The 22,173-nt window shown below is 43.1% G+C and overlaps 1 protein-coding gene across 1 annotated transcript; it reads left to right on the top strand.

Annotated features, from left to right (window-relative positions):
• The first annotated feature begins 5,212 nt into the window (after window positions 1-5,212).
• Window positions 5,213-20,755, top strand: UBE2N (ubiquitin conjugating enzyme E2 N). Its single transcript, XM_085223035.1, has 4 exons — window positions 5,213-5,369; window positions 18,913-19,159; window positions 19,335-19,475; window positions 20,077-20,755. The coding sequence occupies exons 1-4, from the start codon at window positions 5,340-5,342 to the stop codon at window positions 20,115-20,117; spliced, it is 459 nt and encodes a 152-aa protein (XP_085079161.1). The 5' UTR covers window positions 5,213-5,339; the 3' UTR covers window positions 20,118-20,755.
• Window positions 20,756-22,173: the final 1,418 nt, after the last annotated feature.

Genomic DNA, 22,173 nt, shown 5'->3' with positions numbered 1-22,173 from the left:
AAAATGGTAAGAGACATCCACAAGTGGTTTGAACACTAACGAACACTAAAAGTGAAAACTTCACTCTTATTCCTGTCATGTACCTTTGGTTGTCTCTGGTGTGTGCTAGATCCTACTGTAAGCCAAATCAATTCACCCTTCCAACAGAAAGCTGGAATACATGGCTGTGTTTCTGCCAAATTAGCAAACAGAATCTGTAGAAGACAATAGAATCTGGCAGGTCATAGAAGTGAACTGCAAGGGAAAAGCTGTGGATGAGAAAGGGTAGAAGGAGTGAGGTGGGAAGAGGAAATAAGATCTCCTTTTGACAAGCTGACTCAGCTCTGTGATATAATTTAACCCCAAAGCACAGTTTCACCCAATTCAGCCAACCACAGGCTGTTACCTTCTCACACTCTCAGGTGTTCCTGCCCCCTTTCTTGTGCCAGATCTACACAGATGCATGACTGCAAGTCACGTAAGCCCACTGATCACCCAGGAACTATTCATGAGCCCTCTGTGAGATCAGTGAGTTGAGGGAGCAGCAGCTTGTGGTAGAGGAAGGAGGGCAAGATTCTTCTCATCTGCATTGCAAATACAAAGTGGTGTAACTCTGACAGGAAACAACACCCTAAATAACCACTGTTAAGGCAGGCCTTGGTAGAGTTGTGGTGTAGGAACGAACTCTGATTTGAATGGGGACTACAGATGACAACAGTCTTAACAAACGCTGCACTTGAATTTGCTTCGAAACGCCTGTATTTGTAGCCCTTTATAAAAGCTGATTAACAGCAACAGTAGCTAGGCAAGATTGCTTTTCCACAATGAACCTCCAGCTTCAAGCAGCCTGAATTCAGCAGCAAGGCAGCAGGGAGCAGCAGAAGCAGCACTGCTCCCTGCGGGCAGGTGAATGTGGAACTGAGGGCACTTCAGTGTGACCCCACCAGTGACAGGCAGTCCTACTGCTCCCAGAGCAGGTGAGCAGGGCAGTATGGTTACCACAGCAGGCCCTATCAGTCATCCAGGGTTGATCTGGCCTGGCCTGAGGTCACTCCAGGAAATCCACCATCAGCTCAGGAGCAGGTGACAGGTCGGCAAGCTAGGGAAGGGACTCAGTGTCCCTCAGGAAGGGACTCAGTATCCAGGTCCCTAGAGGGTGAGGGTGGAGGCCCCAGCTGATGCCCAACACAGCAATTAAGGCTTATTTGTGCACCCAGAGCCTTGACGGTAAGCTGTGGACTAAAAATACCATTTACTCAAAGTCTTTACTGAGACAGTAAAGGGCAGTACAATCATCACATTCTATCTATGTGGGGTTTATTTCAAGGATATTAGGAAAGCAAACAGTTAGCAATTGCTAGGAGATTATCAGACAGAACTGCAGGCAATGGTTCTAATGAAAATTTCAATCTAATTTAAACGAAAGTATCAATCTAAATGACTGTCAAACACATAACTTCTTTATCTTTCAATCTACCAAAAGAAAAATGCCAGGCTGAGACAGGGAAGGCAGCTGTCTAAATGAAAATGCACGACTTCATTAATTATACTGTTTGGGGTGAAAGCAGAACTTTTGTTTTCCCGTGAACAAACTGTGTAGTGTTGTGGCAATCTAGTTTTCCAGATCTACTTTTCCTTCTCTCTGTTTCTTCTCCCTGCTCCCCCTCGCATGCCCTTCAGAAACTTGTACATTTCTCCAGGAGGTTTTAATGATATTGCTATATGGTACTTTGAAAAGGGAATCTCTGAGCCATATTGCTCAAAATAAGAAGAGAATAAGAAAAATAAACACATTTTAGTGGCAATCTTGAACTAGGAGTAGGAGTCCTGAAGAACTATTTGACCAATGGAAATGGAAAGTAGGGCCATACTGGGCTGGCTTACCAATGGCTCTTCTCCAAGAAATCCTTATAAGAGATACACCAAAGCGAGGGTGAGCACACATTGCTATGTAGGCTGTAGCCTAGAACTCAGTTACAGTGGCAATAATGGCAGAGTGGAAAATCCCAAAGTATTTTCCTTCCAGAGTGGATGCTGGAAGGTCATTGGGAGTGGGATAGCACCCAGAAATTGCCAGAATCCCCATAGGGTGGGGCTAGCTGAGAAGACAAAGTTCCCTTGGCACTTAATTGTCTTGTTCCAGATCTGATTCAGAGGATTAAGTTGCGTTCTTTGGGAATTTTAGAATGCATAAAAGAACATTTTTCACTATAGTTTCTACTGGAAGACATCCCTTGTACAGATGCAATTCAAAGAAGCAAACTATAAAGCCAAGATCCTAGAGTAGCCAGCATGAATGGCTTTCCCAGCACTCATATGGATGCTTAGGAATCTCAGCAGTAGTCCTTCTAAGAGGTAGCACGATTTAGAGGAACGACCTAAATCTTTGTACATTGAGAATAGAAAACAATGTTTTTGTTCACTGCCCCTTGTGGAGCAAGTGGACTACAAAAACCTCTTCCCAAAAGAAGCCAGAAAGGGAGGCACTGTGAAAAATGCAGTTTTCCCAGGATGTAGCAAGCCACTTGCTGAGCAATGAAAACAATTAAAATATAACAGCTTGCCATACTGACTTACTGCAACCCCAGACAGAAGCGGGATTCTGTCTACAACACTTGTAAGAACACTAAACACAATATTCATCAGCACTGAGTCAATCATGCTCTGCTGTAGTGCATCTAGCACATATGGGGCAAGGTTCACAGAGCAGAAGTTCCAGTGCTTTCAAGAAATTGTGGCCTCTTAATCACACTGAGCCTACAACATTTTCTCATATTTTCCTTCGCTTAGATCAGTCTTTCAATGGTCAGGATTTCAGAAGAAGGGCAAAAGAAAACAAATAAACAAAGGAGAAGGCAGAAACAAGGAAAAAGAAGTAAGCAGTGTAAAAAAAGAAGAATTTTGTTATAATTACTTAGAAGATAGGGCCCTCTGAAGATGATTCTTTGATACTAGTTAATGTAGAAGTCGTGGAGTCTTCCTCTCACTGGGACTACCAACACTTCTCTATCTTTTGTGTGGGTTTTTTTTTTTTTTTTTTGTTAAAATTGACAAAGAATTGATGTCTTTAACCTCTCCTCCTACATCTTGACATTTGTTTGATGCTGGCAAATGCTTACAGGGGTTACTGGCATAGGACAGAAGAGTGATATGGGACCATTTGTTCCCTTAGCTATCCATCACATTATGTGAAATTTACACAACATGGAAAGAAGAACGTTACAAATAACAGAAACCTATGCATTCTGCATACCTGCTAATTCAAAATGAAGACTCCTAGTTATTACTGGGTGTCATAGCAACATGATTACAAATATGTGCAGTCATTCAAGAAGCTGCAAGATTATATGAATACTAATGCTCTCTTTTCACTAACCTGTCCTTGGTTTTCTCTCCCAACTCCTCAAGCAAAGTTTGCTAAATCCCATTCATCAAAAGCAATTAGATGCTCTAACCCATTTTCTGGAAGTTTTCAAGAAAAAGGTAGATGTCATACTGAGTGACGTAGGTTAGTGGGCATGATGGAGATGGACTGATGGTTGGACTAGCTGATCTTAGTTGTCTTTTCCAATCTTGGTGATTCTATGCTGCTCAGTGGTAAGCATTTAGTTATATACAGATCAGCCGTACATAGCAGTCACCACTAAATTGTGTTATTTCATTTACACCAAAACTATTATTCCCCCAAGTGACAAACAAACAAACAAACAAACAAAAACCAAAACCAACAACAATCAGTAAGGTACTGTGTATACAAAAGCATATAGTTGGTCCCGTTTAGCATTAACAAGTTGTAATGACGAAGTAAAAAGGAAAATCCATGATTACAGAATAGATGTAGGTCTAACTAGTATGACCAGATTTTGCTGAAGGACCACATCTAAGCACAGCTATTTTACAAGCTCAATAATGAATGCAAATGAACTCACCCTTCACCGAGGCAAGATGAGGGAATGTTATTGGTGAACCCTTTATGATCCAATTCTGCAAATGTTCGATGCATTTTTTCTTGCCACATGTCAATACATTGACTTAATTGACTTCCACAGAAAGTTACATCCATAACATTAGTAGAACAATTTAGTGCTTAAAAGGCCAAACATGTATACAAGAATGCACAGAGATGGTATTTTTCATGAACTTATATGAAAAGTTTGGAATTGCTGGTGTATTCAACAGCTAAGGAGATCAAGTAGTGTAGAACAACTATATGCCTTTTAACAGCCTTCTCAAAAGACAGAGAAGGAAGTTTTTGGGAAGTACTGTGGGGAGGCTGAGGGGAGGCCTGATGGCGGCTGCAGCTCCTTACAGGGAGCTCCTCACAGGGAGCAATGCTGAGCTCTGCTCAATGGGGACAGTGACAGGGCCTGAGGGAATGGCATGGAGCTGTGTCAGGGGAGGGTCCAGTTCGGGGTTAGGAAGTTCTTCAAGAGTGTGGTGGGCACTGGCACAAGAACATTTGGACTATATTTTCAGACACAGGGCTTGAATTTTGGGTGGTCTTGTGTGGAGCCAGCAATTGATGATCCTTGTGTGTCCCTTCTGACTCAGAATATCCTGTTTCCTTGATTATAAGGAGGGAAACACACCAATGCTGACACGTCTCATGTTATTGTAGCCACCATGTGTTGATATGAATTTTTATATTTTAGGACACAATATAAGCTTGTAGTATTTATGACAGGAGCGTGTCAGCAATTACACAGTACAGATTTACCAGTTTCAGAACTTTCCATTCTACCAGTGTACAAAAATGGCATAGCTGACCTAGAAGTCCTGTTTCTGAATCAGGAGGAAGCACTTGATGGGGAATTGTTCGTGCAGGGTCTTCTTGCTCCTGGCAATGCTTTGTGAAACTGCTTCATCTTTCTGTGCTTTCATTTCCAATCTGTTCAGCAACAGTGCCGACGCAGAGGGCTGGATGCTACTGTCGCTACGTAGCTGTAGCAGGGAGCCATAGGATGCTGCAGAGATAACGATATCCATGTAAACGAGCTCATCTTCTACATTTCTCTTCCTGCCAAGAAGGCAGAGAACTGACCGACGAGACTTTAGCGGCACAAAGGTGAGATGTCCCGAGACGTCTCACTGACTGTTCGCCGACACACGTCGTGCCATCGCGGTGCGTCAGACACGTTGGTGAACTCAGAGCTCTGTCAGAGCGCGCGCACGGCGGCGACTCGGCGCGCAGCCGCTCAGCAGCGGGAGGAGCGCGGAGGCCGGAGGGGCGGGCGCGGCCTACATTGCCCGACGTGCCGCGCCGAGGGCGGCGCCACCGGAAGCGCGGAGCGGGCGACTTCCGGCTGTGCGCGAGCCCCGAGCGGAGGCGAGCCCGCGAGCCTGCACCCCGACGAGACAAGATGGCCGGGCTGCCCCGCAGGATCATCAAGGTACCGACGCGCCGCGCCCCGCGGGGACGGGAGGCGCCGGCCCGCGCCCGGTTCTCGCGGCGGGCAGGGCCGGGCCCTGCGCCGCTTCCGGTGCGCGGGAGCGGGCCCGCGCGGGGCAGGGCCGCTCCCGGGCCTCCCTTATCCTTCGGCCGGCGCGGAGCCGCCGCCTGGCCCGGCCGCCGTGGGGTTGAATGAGAGCCGGGCGCCGGGCCGAGCCCGGCCTTCCCCGCCGCTCCCTCCTCGGTCCGGCGGCGTGCGCGGGCGAAGGGGGAGCGACCGGGGCCTCCCGGTGGGCCGTGGGCGGCCGGCGAGAGCGAGGCCGCTCCCGTCGCGGTGCCCGCCCGGGCGGCGTCCCGCAGCCCTTCCGGGCTTCGGGGCTCGGGCGGCGCCGGGCGCTGCCCCCTTCCGCTGTGCTACCGGCTCCGCGCAGGAACGGCCCGCGGGGCCCGCTGGAGAGACACGCGGTGTCCTGCCGTGCGGGCTGCGCCAGTCCGAGGCTGCTACGTGCGCCCCGAGCTGCCGGCTCGTGTGGCCTCGGCGTGCCGATGCTGGCGGCTCGGCGATGCGCTTCGAGTTCTGTCTGCCAAGCTCTGCTTTTGGCTTCGGATGCTTCCAGCTACACCTCGGAGGGAATTGCAGCCTGGCTCGAACGCGTGAAGTCACTCGGCACAGGCGCAGGGAGCTACGTTGCAATGCAGTTCGTCCTGCTGATCGCTTGCTCCTGTAGCTGGTGTGGATGCTTCCTGGGCTGACATCTTCTCTCCTGCTCAGTTTGCAGTGATGTGGCTTGCAATCTCAAATCGGTGGTCACTGACTGCTTTTGTAAAAGTTACTAACTGATTTTGGTCAGATTCATTGGTATGTTAGCGGTAGCACTTGTTTCATTTCCACCTGAGTGAATGTCACTGCTTAGAATAACGCTGCAAAGCTCCTCTTGGTTGAGCATGCAAAGTTGGCAACCATTGTAAAACACAAAAACACAGAATGTGTTAACTAGTTGATGCAAAAAAATAAATCTGGATTTTTATTTTTTTTTTTTAAGTCAGTACATATCTATAACAGGTGATATAGGAGATGGGGTAAAAATTCAGCAGGATTAACGTTTCTGTGTATGAAAACAGCTGAACTATGATTGATGCTTGGAAATACAGGCAGTCAAAATGATATGTAAATCTTACGGAAGTGAGTTTGGTCACCCCGTTGCGTTGGTGCACAACATACAGTAGTGAATATATTTCAGGTTTGAGGAAATCTCATGGTGTAGCAGAACTGGTATTCATTGCAGTGATGTGGTAAGAGCTCAGTTGTGAAGCTGATGTCCATGTTAGATTTTGCTGTTGATTTTGACAGCTCTCCTGAGAGCAGCAAAGAAGCGCACCCACTTATAAGCTAGTACATAAATTTCCTTCATAGGACCCTTGTTTTTTCTTTCTTAGCTTCTTTTAGGGAAAACATAGAGCAGAGCACACAGCTCATTTCCAAGGTAGAGGATGGTAGGAGAATGTTTTTTCTTGTCCCTGGGGATAGATAGATGAATGCCCCAAGCAGAGTCCTAGAAGCTCTAGATTTTCTCCAGAGGAGTCTTGCTTGGAATATTTCAGAGTGCTGTCTGTTACAGGGTGGTGCGTATAGTGGGTTGTCTACTTCCAGGTATGCATTGTGGGCTGTCTGTGGACAGTCTAGAGCCTTTGAGTCTTGAACTGGTTGCACCGAATGACCGTTTCTGTAGCTCCTGTGCTGTGCATGCATCAGGTCATCAGCAGTATGTATGGTCTAAGACTTGAATCTGACTAGTATTACAATCTTGAATGTGTAAGGTAATATTTGAAAGTATCCCAGCTGCAAAATTGCAGATGTAGGAATGAATGCTTCAGGAGTCTTGAACGAGGGTTGTTTTGATGCTTGCTGTTCAACTGTTTTTAATGTTGGAGTTAAGTGTCCTATTGCTGCTTGCCTTAGTTGGAGGGGAGTAAATGAATTCTATTGCTAGTGAGAATTTGAAAAATGAGGAAATAGAAGAGAGAAAGATACATCAGATGACAGAAAAGAGCTGTAGAAGAATGAAATAATTCTAGTAACAAGGTGCAAACTTGATAAATAAGTGATTTAGGCCTGGAGAAGACCTTTTCCCTTTGATCCACGTGTGGCCTTTGTGTGGTCATCTGAGGGAAGCACAGCAATAGCTGTTTGGGTAAAGCAGCATGTATGCACCGTAATGAAATACAGAATCTAGCTAAGGGCTCAAAATGCAGTTGGCATTCCTCATCTTGATGGACTGCTGGCAGATGGCCTGGCTCTCAGGTTGACTAGCGGCCTGCGCTCTCCAGCCTGCTTCTTAGCTCTGTGCAAACTGTCATCCAGCCCAGCAGGAGAGCTCTGACTTTCCTTGTCTCAGCAGAGAGCTCTATTTATATTTTCAGTACTTCTCCATGCTCATTTAGAAGGTGTCAGTATAGATGTTGCAAAGCATTTTTTACAGGAGATAAAGGATTACTCCTGGCTCACTGTCCTCAGATTACTTCGACGGACAGGCTTTTTAAAAAAGTGGGGTGAATGATCTGTAAGCTCAGGAGATGACTCGCTTTACAAGTATGGCTTATGGTGTTAGCACATCACAGATGTTGAGTAGGAAATGTTATAGCTGTGAATCCTTAAATCAAATGTATAATTGGAATTGGAGACATTTTTATCTTGTGAATAGAGAGGTGTTTTTATTCAGTAGCCTAACACCAGTGGTCCTCTGAGAGGCACTTTGTCAAGAAAATCTCTTAATGTAAGAAAATAAGAAGGCGGTATGGTACGCTTGCATAGATTTGTGGTTTTGATACTGTGAACTCTTCTGCTACTGCACATATTTAAGAAGTGAATCTTTGCAGTGTACACAGTAAACCCAGAAACTTTTATTTTCAAGCATTTGTTAAACCAATTATTTCCTATGTTGCGAAGTCACGTAGCTCCAGTAGAGTAAGGAGTTGAATTGTATCTTTTTTTTTTTCTTTCCTTTGGCTGACATTCAAAACCACCTCATTGCTGTGTCAAATGCAGTGAATATATCTGAATCGGGTAGGCAATGTTGCCTTGTGTCATCCTTTAGAGGTTTTTGTTTTTTTTTCTTTCAGTTTTCATTGCTGCAATGATCTCATCATTCATGGTTTGGTGTCCAGGTCTGTGTGTCAACTGTGTGACTCGTTGTTAATGGCACTTTTGTTATTGCTGCAGCTGCTCATCTCGTGAAACAAAACATCTGAAGCGGTGTATGAGATTCTTCAAACTTTTTGTGAATGAATTTATCAGTGTGAAGCTATTGAGGCTCTGATTTCTGTAGTCTTTTCTACAGTCTTTTCTATTAAAGGCTTTTTGTAGTATTTTTGAGTGTCTTTGAATGATGGTTAGGTGTAGAAGCTTCTTGTTTTTGGTCAGCACAGTTCCTTGACATCGGTCAAAGGAACTGTATGTTTGGACTTTATAATGTGTTGTTGTCCCATGTGTGCTGTTTGAATCTTGTGGATAGCTTCAAATTTGACAGAAGAATCAAAATTTCTTATTTTTGTGGGTGTTTTTTTTGTTTTTTTTTTTTTGCCCCTCCTCAAAATTGTGGAAAGATGGTGAATTTCAGTGCTTTGTGACCTTCTTAGTTCCACCTTGCCAGTCCTCGAGTATAACCTGTGTTGGCTGTGGCCAGTAATACCATGGGTGTAGGGGCAGGTGCTGGAAGCCCTGGGTTTGGCAGGACGGGTGGATTTTGTGGAGTTGATGGAAGGAGGTTGAGGAGAGTCAGGCACAGACGGTAAGAAGCCTGTAAAATTAGTCCCAGGAGCCAGCCTTGGAAGAAAGGCATGGAGTCTTAATGAAAGATCTTAGAGGACACTGGCTTCCCATGGCCTCTTGCATGCAGTAGACACCAGAAGATAGAATTGGAGAAAGAAGAGCAAAATAGTCCAGTAAGAGGCAAGTGTTTTGTTTGGAGTACCTTCTTATGTAATACTTGTGCACCACTGAGTTACAAATCTACAGTAAACTGAACTTTCTTAATATCAATGTATAACTTTGCACACAGCTGTTTTATATGCATTTGTCTGGTAGCGAAAGCCAGAAGAAATATCATCAGTATATTTTTGTTGTTATGTGACTGGGGGGTTAGTAATGACAGTGAGTAGGAAATCTTGCTGCAAATGGCATTTGGACAAGAGCTCTACATTAATTATTTGCTTTAATCACGCTTTGATAGTTGACTCTACGGTAGGTATTAACACAAGGCTCTAATGCAAACATGCTCCCTAATGTAACTGGAGGAATGGTTTATGCTATTAGCTTACTGAATTTAGTCACGCCTCACTTTTTATGGTGCATCTCCAGCTCTAACAAAGCTTGATCTGTGCTAGTACATAGATTATCCTCTAGGAATTTGCATAACATCTCAGCTTCACAGTTTCAAAATCCTGTAATCTGCTATGGAAAATCTGAGAATGTGGTCATTGCGGGGGAGAGCGATGCTGCCTTAAAAATGCCTTCTTCATGTTGCTGCTGTATGGTAATAAAGTCATCCTCCAAGTCTGTTTTTCTCTGTAAAAGCACTGCTACCTGGAGCGCGCTCATCTTCATCTCGCTGTCAGTGCTCTGCTTTGTTGGAATTTGTAGTGTGGTGATGAGAGCTGGAGAGCTTGGAGTGCACGGGGAGAACTGTGATGGATGCAAAATTCACCGTGCCTGTTTAGCAGAGCTCCAGCTTCAGATTGCTGGGTGTTTGTTCACAGATTGAAGTAGTTTCTAAATCACCTGTACTGCTGATACGCTCTATGGGAGGTGCATTTTGACATGCTGATATGCTGAACGTTGTTCTGCTTTGCTTCTTTGGGTAGGTGCAGTCAGGGTGATGAGGTCTAGGAAGCTGCAGGCAGGAGGACTGCTGGAAGCCATTAATTAGCCCAGTAAGGATCCCAGGAAGCAGGGCCATGCAGAATGCTCACACTCCAGGATTATATGGCAAGGAATCGAGGAATTGATTAGGCTGGCTACTGGAAACCACAAGTGCAGCCTTCTGCTTATGATGTTTGACCTCTGCGTTAAGATTTAATGGACTTTATTGGTAATTCTTTTTTTTTTTTTTTTCCCTCAAAGAAGATAGTATTTTGTGAAGACTTTCTCCAGTGTAGTTGTTTTACAGTGATAAAGTTTTAATTCAAGCATTTTGAGATCTCGCTGGCAATATGATATTTGCTTGAGTAACATTTATTTTCAGCAGTGCTGATTCTAGTCAGATATTTTCTTTGTTGCAGCTAATGAAATGATAGGATGTGTGTCCTGGAAGAATCTGTGCTGGGATGTGGTATGCCATTATAGAAAGTTACTGGATGAAGTCTTTGTGGTTTTCTGATGCTGCTTTATCCATATATGTAGAAAAAGGTCTTGAATGTGCTTCAGTTTCTCCTACTACATTCCTCTCAGAAATCAAAGCAAAAACATGCGTGCAGTTTACCGTCTTGTGTGTGACGTATCAGTACTGAAAGTGTAATCTTCCTCCTTATCCCAAACTGACAGAACATGAAAGAATTGCCATTCAACAAGTAATTACAACTTGTCTGTGTGCCAGTATACTGCTGAGTTTAGTCCTATGCAGCTAAAAAAATTAGTTTCCATTTCATATTTAAAAAAAAAAAAATAAATCCAAACTGCTCACAGTAGTTGGAACATATTGGTGCTGGTAGTTGGTGAGGATTTTCTATGATCAGAATAAAAATATGAAACAAACATATACTGTATGTGCTCCAAATCAAAATGCTGAAGGTGATGTTGTAGTTCTACGGTTTCTGTAGATTACTGGCACCGGGTGGAGAAGTTGCCACCTAGTTAAGTTGGATGAACCAGAATTTGTCAAGGTGGTTAGCCTGTGGTCCAATGCTGGCCAGCCTTGCTGTGTAAACTGTTACAGCCTGGGCTGTGCTGGCACAGAGAGAGAGAACTTTGTGCTGCTACAGTGAGCTTGGTCTGAGGGACTGGTTTGGCTCAGAACTCTGCAGTAATGGTTATTTCTTAAGCCAGATCAGTTGTGATCTCATTTATTGTTGAACATTGTGGACATGAAGAATGGGGTACTTGGAACTGTACAAATTAGCACTACTACTGAGAAGCTGCAACTTCCCTCGTGGACAAACCCTTGTATGTTGTGAGGAGAGGAAAAGGCATGCAGTCGTAGACATGAGTTGATCACGAAGGACTGGAAGTCAGGCTGAAACAGTGAAGAGGAAGGTGGTTTGACTGCATTCAGCATCTGGAGCTGATGAGGAAATGAGATGAAGGCTTTGCACTGATTTCTAGTCATTAGGGTGAGACATAGGTCTAAATTTGAGAGGGGGAAAAACACACGAAACAAACTTGGCTTTTTGATATTGACTTTCCATTTGCTTTAGAAACCTTTCTGTGGAACTTGGCAGCAAATGTGCGATCTTCTCTGTGAAGCAAATACTGAAAATGACTGATCAGCAGTTATTTAAACTGAAAGTTATATTTTCTTCGTCATGTTGTCTTCTATATGATGTCTACCTATTATGTGTAGTGCCCTCCAAGTGCTATCTCAGCTATAACAGAAATGCAGCTAGTGGTTTTTTTTTTGCCCTTTTTTTTCCACAGAATCACCAGTTTGGAAAAGACCTTCAAGATCATCCAGTCCAACTATCTACCCATCACCAATAGTTCTCACTAAACCATGTCCCTCATCACAGCGTCCAAACATACCTTGAACACCTCCAGGGTTGGTAACTCCACCACCTCCCTGGGCAGCCCATTCCACTGCCTGATCACTCTTTCAGAAAAGTAGTATTTCCTAACGTCCAGCCTAAATCTCCCCTGGTGCAGCTTGAAGCCATTCCCTCTAGTTCTATTTTTCTTTTTTTTTTTTTTTTTTTTTCCTTGAAGAACTCAAATCCTACAAATGATGCTGCAAGTTAGAATTCTGTCTCATATCCTCTCTAGAAATGCTTTTGGATGTAGAGGTTTAAGCAAGTTGCAGATCAGTAGTTGCTCTGTAACTTGTGTTGGATGTCTGCTGTGCTCTCTCCAGAGCTGCATGGGGATATCTCCTCCTCCTCTGACCTTGGCGTTTGCAGTGGTTTTGCTCATGCTTTTTTTCCCTTGCTATTATCTTTTTGTGGTGTTTTTTGTTTCCTCCATTCTCTGTCCCAGAGGGGCCCCCACCTTGGCTGCAGGGCTGTTGAACTTGGAGGAACCAGCCGTGTCTGGCACGGGGCAGCCCTGGCCTCACCTTGTGGGGGCTAAATACAAGTTCTGTGTCCCAGAGAAGTGCAGGAGGCTGGTATGCTTCTCTTTCACTCCGTGTGCCTCTCTTGCCTATCAGTAACTTTCTTTTAAGCTAGTTTGGGGCTGTTCATGCAGTGTTGCGAGCCATTGGTCCTGTTGTACGTGGCCAGTGCAATGGAGGAAGTTTGTAACCAGCTATCTGGAGATTTTTGCTGGTAGAGGGCATATGAAGAGGCAGTCCGTTAAGAGATGCGCATATTTCTGTACTTGTGCTGGTGGAAGGATTTTATCTGCAGCCCCTAGTGCCAGCTGCTTGCTGGGGGTTGCTGTCTTCTGCTAGAGGGCAGCAGAGTTTGTGCTGCCTAAACTTTGGGGCTTAGAAATGTAGTTGAGAGAGTCCAGCTAAAATTTTCGGGATTGAGTTAGGCATGCTGGCAGGATTTGCCTCCTGGGTGGGTTGGAGTGATGGCTGCCTCTGGCAAGGGGACAGCGTTGGGCACTGGGAGTGAATGGGGGCTGTGTGACAGGTGGCCTTTTGCTGTGACAGATAGTGGTCCATCCCTGCTCTCTGATCTGATGAAGCCATTTTGGCTAGTTGAACTTACAGCTAAAGGTGGATATTAGCTAAAATACTTCTCTGTCTGAAGCAGATGAGGGCTCTCTTAGCTTCCCTTGGCCTGAAAAGTTTTTAGGGATGTAACCTCCGTCATAGCTGCTGGTGGTAGAGGTAAATGGCCTCACTGCTTTTGGGGGAGTTGTGTAGCAGTGATGACAAAGAGCTGATGACAATATAGGAAGAAATAATTAACCTGAGACTTGGTGTCAGGGTGTGATATTATAGCATCGTAAAAGCTTGAGTGTTTAATAGCTTTAATAATTACAGTGCTTTTTTTTGTTGGGTAAGAGAGGCCTTGTTAATGCTTTCAGTTCTGAAGTTTCAGTGTAACTTTATCACAGCTATGCTGAATCTGAGAGCTTAACGATAGGTGCCAGCATAAAGGCTCTGCTGGCCCTGAGGATTCTTCTGCTGTAGCAACCTGTGATAGCACAGTTGCTAGATAACCATTTATAACAAGTAAGAAGATGCAGAGCCTTCATCCATCTATGAAGCCTTAAATACCAAATACTTTAATTTAGCAATTCGCCATCTGTTACTGAAATTAGCACTCCTGGTAGTTAAGGCTCTTCCTTTGGAATGAGGAGGAAGGCTCTGCGCTTCCTTTTTAGGCTGTTTGCAGAGGGGTGATCTGTTACGCTCGCATCTTGCTGTGATTCTTGCCACAGCTCTTCTGTCAGAGCGGCTCTGTTCTCCCAGCACTCTGGCAGCATGTTTGCCCTCTCCTTTTTGTCAGCACAGCTGTTTGCATGGGCATGTGGTGGGCTGGATCAAGGACTGTTTCACCGTGAGGTCAAAAGATCAGCACGCAGGCAGAAGTGCTGGTGCTGAAGTGGAAGGCCCCGCAGCCTTTCTTCCTTCCTTCCCCTCCTTGTGGCCTCTCACTTATCAACTGAAATGGCTCAGGCTCTTCAAAGTGTTGGGATTTCTCAAAGTTCCCTTTGTTCTAATGCACTTTATGGATTTCACAGTTCTTTTTCTACACAGTCCTCTAATATCAACTGTGGTAGATTGTGTCCAACGTGTATTCCTTCAGTTGTAACTGCTGACGTTGCAGCTTCAAGACTAGAGTGTTTAGCTTGTGTGCAGGCTTTTTGGTTGGTGAGGTTAGCTGTGCAGCAGTAATAGTAGACGTGAAATAAGAAAAAGGAAAGCAAATTTGGCTGAAAGCACAGAGTTTGGATTTCTTCATAGAATCATAGAATCATTCAGGTTGGAAAAGACCTTAAAGATCATCGAGTCCAACCACAACCTAACCATACTACCCTAACTCTGACAGCTCTCTGCTAAATCATGTCCCTGAGCACCACATCCAAACGGATTTTAAATACATCCAGGGATGGTGACTCAACCACCTCCCCGGGGAGCCCATTCCAGAGCTTAACCATCCTTTATGTAAAGAAATTTTTTCTGATATCCAACCTAAACTTACCCTTGAGGCCATTTCCCCTCCCCCTGTCACCAGTGAGAAGAGACCAACCCTGCTGTCATTGAGCTAGTTTGCTTGACAAGTCAGCACAAACATCTTTTTTACATTCCAGAAGTCTTCATACAGTAGTCTTAAAGATTACAAAGAAAGTTAAAAAATTGTGTAATCCCATGCAGTAATTTCTTCCTTCATTGCTGGTATGGTCTTTATCGGACAAGTGGAGCTTTAAAGATTTCAATTCAACTGCAGTGGCTGTGCTTTGTAAGAAGTATTTTTTTTCCCAAATGCCCGCATATGTTTGCCTTCTGGTTATAATTATTTTCCAGTGTGCCATTGTTTGATATTGCCATAGTGTTGATGGCAAGTAAGACTTCTGAAGTCTATTACAGTAGCTTTTGTTTTATGGAGTGGTGGAATACATATTCTGTAGTAGTTGTTTTGAATGAGGTGTTGGCAACTTGAGGCTTTTATAAAGACTATTGGAAGACTAGAACTGATTAAAACAATTGTATGTTTGTAGTGGACTCCTTTTTTATATTGCTGTGTCCACGTATCTCCACATGCTCTAACAATTGGTTTTTTTTTTTTCATGCATTTCTGTATAGAAGCATCCTCTCTTGTTCATTTTGCTTCCCTAAAGAGGATCTCTATCATACAGAGCAAGAAGTATCCTGGTAGCTGTGTTTCAATATTTATTTTTTCTTCCTCTGAAAGCAGCATAATGAAGTCAAGTGCTCAAAGACTGAAACACACCCCACTGATAATTGATATTTTGCTTGTGAGACTTCTCTGCCTCGGCAGCCCGAACCATTCTTGCTCCCACCTCCTCTGCTGACCTCCTCTAAACATCACAGACTTTGTCCTAGGCTGCCTTGGTCTCAGAGGTTACCATATAAACAAGTTGAAGGTTTTTCCCCCACAGGTACTATTCATCTTCAGTTTAATGTCTTCATAGAAGAATAGCTACAGAGAATGTCAGCTGCACCATATGTCCCTTCCGTATCATCTGTCACTCTACTTCAGGCCACCTGTACTACTAAGAAAAGCTTTGGCTCATCAGAAAACATTCAACACTTCTGTGTTTCTTGTAACCACTTAATTAAAAACAAGAAAGGAAATGGTGGAAAGGTGTAGCAAATTCTGAATGATAACGGTGTGTTTTGGTGGTTTTTTTTATTCCTTGAAGTATTGGCTGGCATGTATCTTCATTTTCTATCTATTCATTTTCATTAATACATGAAAGCTGTGAAATTAGCTTGAAATTGAGGAAAAGTGAAATAAAATGAGAACGAATAGAGTTCTCATTTTAGAAACGTGAGTGTGACAAATAGAAATAAAGTGCCTGTGGATGCAAAGGATGTACCTCACTAAATGCTGTAGAGCTCAAAGTATGTCCTGAAGTGTTTTCTGTGAAACTCAGTACAGTACGATAGAGGAGAGCTAATAAGAAATACCATGACGTGCTTTTGTGGTACAAGTTAGATTGAAATTAGTATTCCTGTGCAGACAAAATTAGTTACTGTGTAGTAAAGCGAAGTGTTGCATACGCTTGAGCTTCTTGATTCATCTAATTAAATCTAGCGAGCTAAAAATTTAATTGAAAGGGATTTTTTTTGGTATCTTTTTCACTGGATAACTGTCCTCTGGGGAAGGTAATAGATAATTAGATTAACATATAAAAGGAAATTAAACACTTCCTTTTTGTAGATTGAGTTCACATCTGCAGACTGCTTTTGTAGGTGCCTGTATTGGAGGGGATGGGAAGGGGGAAGGGGTGCAACGTATTTTTAGAAATTCTTAAAGCAGGTTCAGCTTGATGAGTTGGTGCTGTGTTGTCCTGTGTACCGACAGCTGTTTGTCTCAAATGGAACTTACTGCTCCGAGCCTTACGACAGGTGGAATGGATTTCAGGATCAGTGTGTCTTTAGCTGGCTGTCTGACTATACAGTGTGGAAGCTGAGTTTCCAATTCTGCCTTGGTACTTACTGGTCTACTTATGTTTAAGCATCTTGATATGTTGTGGCCTTAAACAAAACTTCTTGATTAGTTTTCCCTTTCCTACTCCTTTTCATAGAATCACAGAATGGTTTGGGTTGGAAGGGGCCATTAAGATCATATAGTTCCAACCTGCCTGCTCTTGACAGGGACACCTCCCACTAGACCAGGGTTCTCTATCATACTGAACTTGCACAAAGCCCCATCCAGCCTGGCCTTGAATGCTTCCAGGGAGGTGGCATCCACAGCCACGCTGGGTGTCTCATCATCCTCACACTCTTTAGGCGTCCTGCCCAGGTTCTGAGGAGCCATATGTAACCATATGTAACATTATATGCTTTTTTTGGCTCTCATCTCTTCTGTTATTTTATAGCAGGATAAAAGTGTCCGTATAACATAGGGCATAAAGGTCTATCTGAACACGATGACATTCCAGCAGTGATAAAGCCCTCGATATGATGATGCTGTACCTTATCAATAGAATGATTTTTCTTGTATGTGGGCTCACCCATTGTTTACTGACAAATGGCTTTAGTGGCAGTATGTGCAGCTCCCAGCCTGACACTGCTCCCTTGGATGCACTGGCAGGTAGAAATGCTGATGCTGCTGCCGTGGAACTGCTGATTCTGGATTGTTTTAAGCCAGGATTGGCTGTGTGGTATGGGTACAGTCAGCACACTGGCATGGCTAGGGAGGCAGTGTTGGGGTCAGCGGGACAGAGCCGGGGCTGGGAACGGAACGTAAATCCATTTGTATCCTATGAAATATATTTGCATGAGTGAGTGTAGGAAGCTTAGAGCAGCTTGGATGTCTTTAGAGTGTGGTATATAAATGGCACTGGCAGCTAATGCCTGTGCAGATAAGTCCAACAAGACGTTGGACCACATACATTTATTGTGGTGTGTTTATGAAGATAATAACATCAATATTATGAGCTGTAGGAATTTGATGCATTTGATATGAATGGTTGGATTGGAATGTTAATTACTATGGCTTCAATGCTTCAAATATTTCATTCGCTTGTTAAAGTGAGATGTTACTGCATCAAGGCAGTCACTTCAGTGCTGTGTGAGTTATTTTAATAAAGTGCATGTATTGTAACAGCCCGGTTATATTTGAAGAACTTTAAGCCATGTACAGCTATTGTGTTTATAGTACTGCTGTTGTAGACACACAGAGTAAATATGCCATAAAACTAGGGTAATAAATTAATGTGACACCCACAGGTTACCACTTGCTGCAGTAGAAATAGAATTTCTCTTTGTGTAAGTCAACAGGGGAAGGTGGTGATAAAATTAACTGCAAGCAATGAAAACAAGCAGGACGAAAAGCACGAAATGGGGCTAAAATTACCTGAGGAAATGAGGCTTCTGCGGAACTCCTTGTCCCTGCCTAAAGTCCTTTTGCCAGTGTCAGCCTCTTCTTTTTTTGGGGTGGAGTGGTGCCTACGGCACTTACGAAGGCTGGCAGTAGAGGAGAGAGAAATCAGCAGGGAGCTCTAGTGGGATGGGTGGCCAGAACGTGGGCAGCTCCTTTGTGGTGCCTGGGGCAGAGTTACTGCTGGAGGCAGAGCGACAAAGAAAACGAATCTGGGTGGAAAAGCAAGCTTCCCTAATTCTAACGTGTACAGAACAACTTGTTTGTCTCCTGCTGTTTGTTAGAGTAGCTTTAAGTCAGCTTATTATGTAAGCTGAATGTGCTTGAGCAAAAGCTATTCACACATACAGATGTTTTATATATTAATACATACAGCAACGTCTTTAACTGGGGCTGAGTAGTACTTTCAGTTCTTCAGAGTTGATTCTGATTCCAGGACAGGCATTCATTTTAAAACCAGTGCACTCGTGTTAGAGCAAGTCTTCAATGCTTTCTGTGAGTGATCGGTCGTTTCGTTTTTCACTTGTGGACTTGTGTCTTTAAGGTAGAATGGGAAATGCTGATATTATTACTGTGATATTCTTTAGATTGCTTGTATTTATACTGAATCAGAAGTAAAGCTGTCCTTACCAAATCTCTTGATTGTTAGCCGTTACCTTTTGCTGTGGAGGCACGTGTTATTATCATAGCAGTTGAGAGATTTGGAAGGAGATCTATACCGGTTCACCACATGGTGTTCTTTGATGCTCATTTGATATCGTAGTTTCAGTGGATGTAATCAATTCGTAATGAAGACTTATCTTTAAAGTAGTTTGTACAGAGCGCTTACGTCGCACAGTTTGTACTTATTGCCTCTTCTCCTTCTCTTCTAGGAAACCCAGCGCTTGCTGGCAGAGCCGGTCCCTGGGATAAAAGCAGAACCAGATGAAAGCAACGCACGTTATTTTCATGTGGTCATTGCAGGTCCACAGGATTCCCCCTTTGAGGGTGGGACATTTAAACTTGAACTATTCCTTCCAGAAGAATATCCAATGGCAGCTCCTAAAGTACGTTTCATGACCAAAATTTATCACCCTAATGTAGACAAGCTGGGAAGAATATGTTTAGATATTTTGAAAGGTAAGTGCAACCTTATTTTCTTATTATCTTACCACATACAGAAGCTTGGAGATTCTCTCTGAAAGAGATTTCTTTATAAGGATATCTTATTTATCCTTTAATCTGGGAGTGGAAAACTTGATATTTCAGTAGACTGTGAATGTGGTATTTCATGCTGTTATAAATGTCTCTTTAGATAAATGGTCCCCAGCTTTGCAGATTCGTACAGTTCTGCTATCAATCCAGGCTTTGTTAAGCGCTCCCAATCCAGATGATCCACTAGCAAATGATGTAGCTGAGCAATGGAAGACCAATGAAGCCCAAGCCATAGAAACAGGTGATGTATCTGATGCTTTTCTTCTAGTTTTAGGAAATACGATGAGCTGATGGCTAATTGGTTGGGGAGTTGAAATCCCAGCCTCCTATTTTGTGCCTGCTACTTGCAGAAGTAATTACTGCATGCAGTTGTTGTCCAGGTTTCCCGTGTATACCTGCAGTGGTCTACTCAAGTGTGTAAATGCAGCCTGCTAGAAAGAAAACTTAGTGGTTTTCTCTTGAGTTTTTATGTTCCTAAATTGCAAGGGTGTCCGGTGTGGAGACATGGTAAAATAGAAGTGCACACCTGTGTTTTACCTGTGATGTTTAAGGAATGGGTTATTTAGCTTCAGAAGGTATTTCTTCCATACTTCTGTTTCAGGTATGGAAAGAATTACTGCATTGTGTCACTTTTGGCCTCGCTGTACTTGGGCTGCTTCATCAGATCTCTGTTTTTGTGTATTACATATTGTGTATTATAGGAGGTCAAAATTGTGCTTGTCTCACTACTGATACATTTTGTGTCTTTGCAGCAGCGTAAAAGTAATGTTTGAAAAACAAAATAACTTGAATAAAGCTTGAAAAATACATTTTTTCTTAAATGTGTTTTTTTTCCTTTACAGCCAGAGCATGGACTAGGCTATATGCCATGAATAATATTTAAATGCGCTTTGAACATCAAGTGTGCATCACTTCTCCTGTTCTGCCAAGACCTCTTCCTTTTTTTGTTTGCATTTAATGGACACAGTCTTAGAAACATTACAGAATAAAAGCCCAGACATCTTCAGTCTTTTGGTGATTAAATGCACATTAGCAAATCTGTGTCTTGTCCTAATTCACTATTGTAACGCATGAGCAGAGGCTAGAAGTATCATCTGGATTGTTGTGAAATTGTTTAAAAGCAGCAGCACATCTCTGCTTTTAATCCCATCATGGTTTAAGCATAAGCACTGTGAATGAAGGTAGGCAGGGTTAGCTGCGGGGCTTTTTGTTTTAATTTTGTGGGCTCCTCCTCCCTTTTTATGGTGATGCTAATTGCATTGATAAAAGCAGCTAACCAGTTGTACTTTAGAATATACCCTCTAGCCCAGTCTAACTTAGACGCTGTAGATGGACAAGCTTCATTGTTTGAACAAAAAAATGGGAACATTAAACATCCATCACCTTCACTAATAATATTGTGATTCTGCTGTCAAGTGTAGAAAAATCCCTCAGAGAAAAAGCTTGTGACCATTTTGTATGGCTTGTCTGGAAAATCTCCTGTAAATCTTATGTTTTAGTAAAATATTTTTTGTTATTCTACTTTGCCTTTGTACAGTTTATTTTGCTGTGTTTTCATTTCTCTAATGTGACAATCGTATTTAAAAAGAAAAAAAAAAACATGGAAACCAGAATTGACCATTTGTCTTTGCTAGTCTGACAGATTAAAAGAGTAAAGAGGTGGAATTTGCAAGATGTTTTGCTTCTGTACGCTGACTTTTTTCATTAGCTTGTGTTATGTGGGTGACCTTACCTGTCCGATTTAATAGAAAGTTACATTTGGAGTGACTTGGGGGGGAGGGGAAAAAATCTGTTACAATTATAATCATCATTTCGATAATGCATTGATATGCATTGTCACAGAAATGGAGTGTAATCAAGTAGGAGGCCGAGAACAAAGATAGCAGTAATTGTGAGCATCTGCATAACTTGTCTTTGATTATCATCAGTTGTTACACTTTTCTAACTCAAATTCCTGTCCTCTGTAAACATGAAACGTACCAGTGCACAGAAACAGTTGCAGCTAGCTTATATATCAACTCATGTTTGCTAACCATATCTAGCTAGCACCTCTTACCACTGGTTTTATCTACTGGCCTTATGCCTTATTAAGCTGTTTGCTTGAACAACCAGTCTGCGTCAGTAGCAGCAATGCTTCTGTATCGGAGGGAAGGGAATTTTGGTGTGATGCTTCCTTCTTGTCCTTGTGTTTGAGTGCGTGTATCGTGTCTGGGAATCCAGCAGCTTTTCTGGGAAGCCATCTTATTACTTCCTATAACTTCTTGTATCCCTGTTCTCTTCCCATGTTAGCTCCAACCTCCCAAGTACAATTGTAAAAGCTTTTGGCAAGGCTGACCTGAAGTTTATGAGTGACAACTAGCTGTGGTTGCAATGGGGAATGCTGTTGTGCAGTTTGGATTATGATCAGATAGGCTATTGGTGTTCTCCTCCCACTTTTTTTTACTTCTTACTCTAGTATCAGCTGAAATCTCTATAGAATGTGGTCTATTTATTGTGCTCCTAAGGGAGATTAAGAGTATCTATTAAAACTGCTTTTCTTCCAAACAGAATGCTTTCAGTGATTGATTGGTCTTCTCCCTTGGAGTACTTTAAGCGCGATTGAAGCTTGGTTCGGAATTCAACTTCATGATACAAAACAAAACCCCTTAAAAGTAGTTTCTGTGCTGAATATAAGCCAAAGTTGCATTCAGGGCTTTGTAACAAGTTGCTCTTCAGAATGGAAGTGCTGTTAACCCTATCTTCGTGTTGCAAATGAGCATGTGCTTGGCTTCGGCTGCTGTGTGCCCCCTATATGCTATTAACACGGGCAGCTTTTGTGGCAGGCAGCTGAGAATGCGTGAGCTGTGTGTGCAGTAGGCTCTACATTACCTTCACCTACCTCTTAAAGCTTGATATGGGCACTCCCCACTGGATAAGGCTTGCCTCAGCTCCATGGTGTA

The sequence above is a fragment of the Meleagris gallopavo genome, chromosome 1 (genome assembly GCF_905368555.1).
Source record: "Meleagris gallopavo chromosome 1, MGAL_WU_HG_1.1, whole genome shotgun sequence".
Lineage (NCBI taxonomy): Eukaryota > Metazoa > Chordata > Aves > Galliformes > Phasianidae > Meleagris > Meleagris gallopavo.
The sequence above is the reverse complement of the archived record's forward strand: the minus strand, read 5'-3'. Positions and strand labels throughout refer to the sequence as shown.

Coding starts and splice junctions, on each gene's coding strand:
- UBE2N (XM_085223035.1), top strand. CDS start 5,340: ATGGCCGGGCTGCCCCGCAGGATCATCAAG. Junction 5,370..18,912: donor TGCCCCGCAGGATCATCAAG/GTACCGACGCGC, acceptor CTTCTCTTCTAG/GAAACCCAGCGCTTGCTGGC. Junction 19,160..19,334: donor ATGTTTAGATATTTTGAAAG/GTAAGTGCAACC, acceptor ATGTCTCTTTAG/ATAAATGGTCCCCAGCTTTG.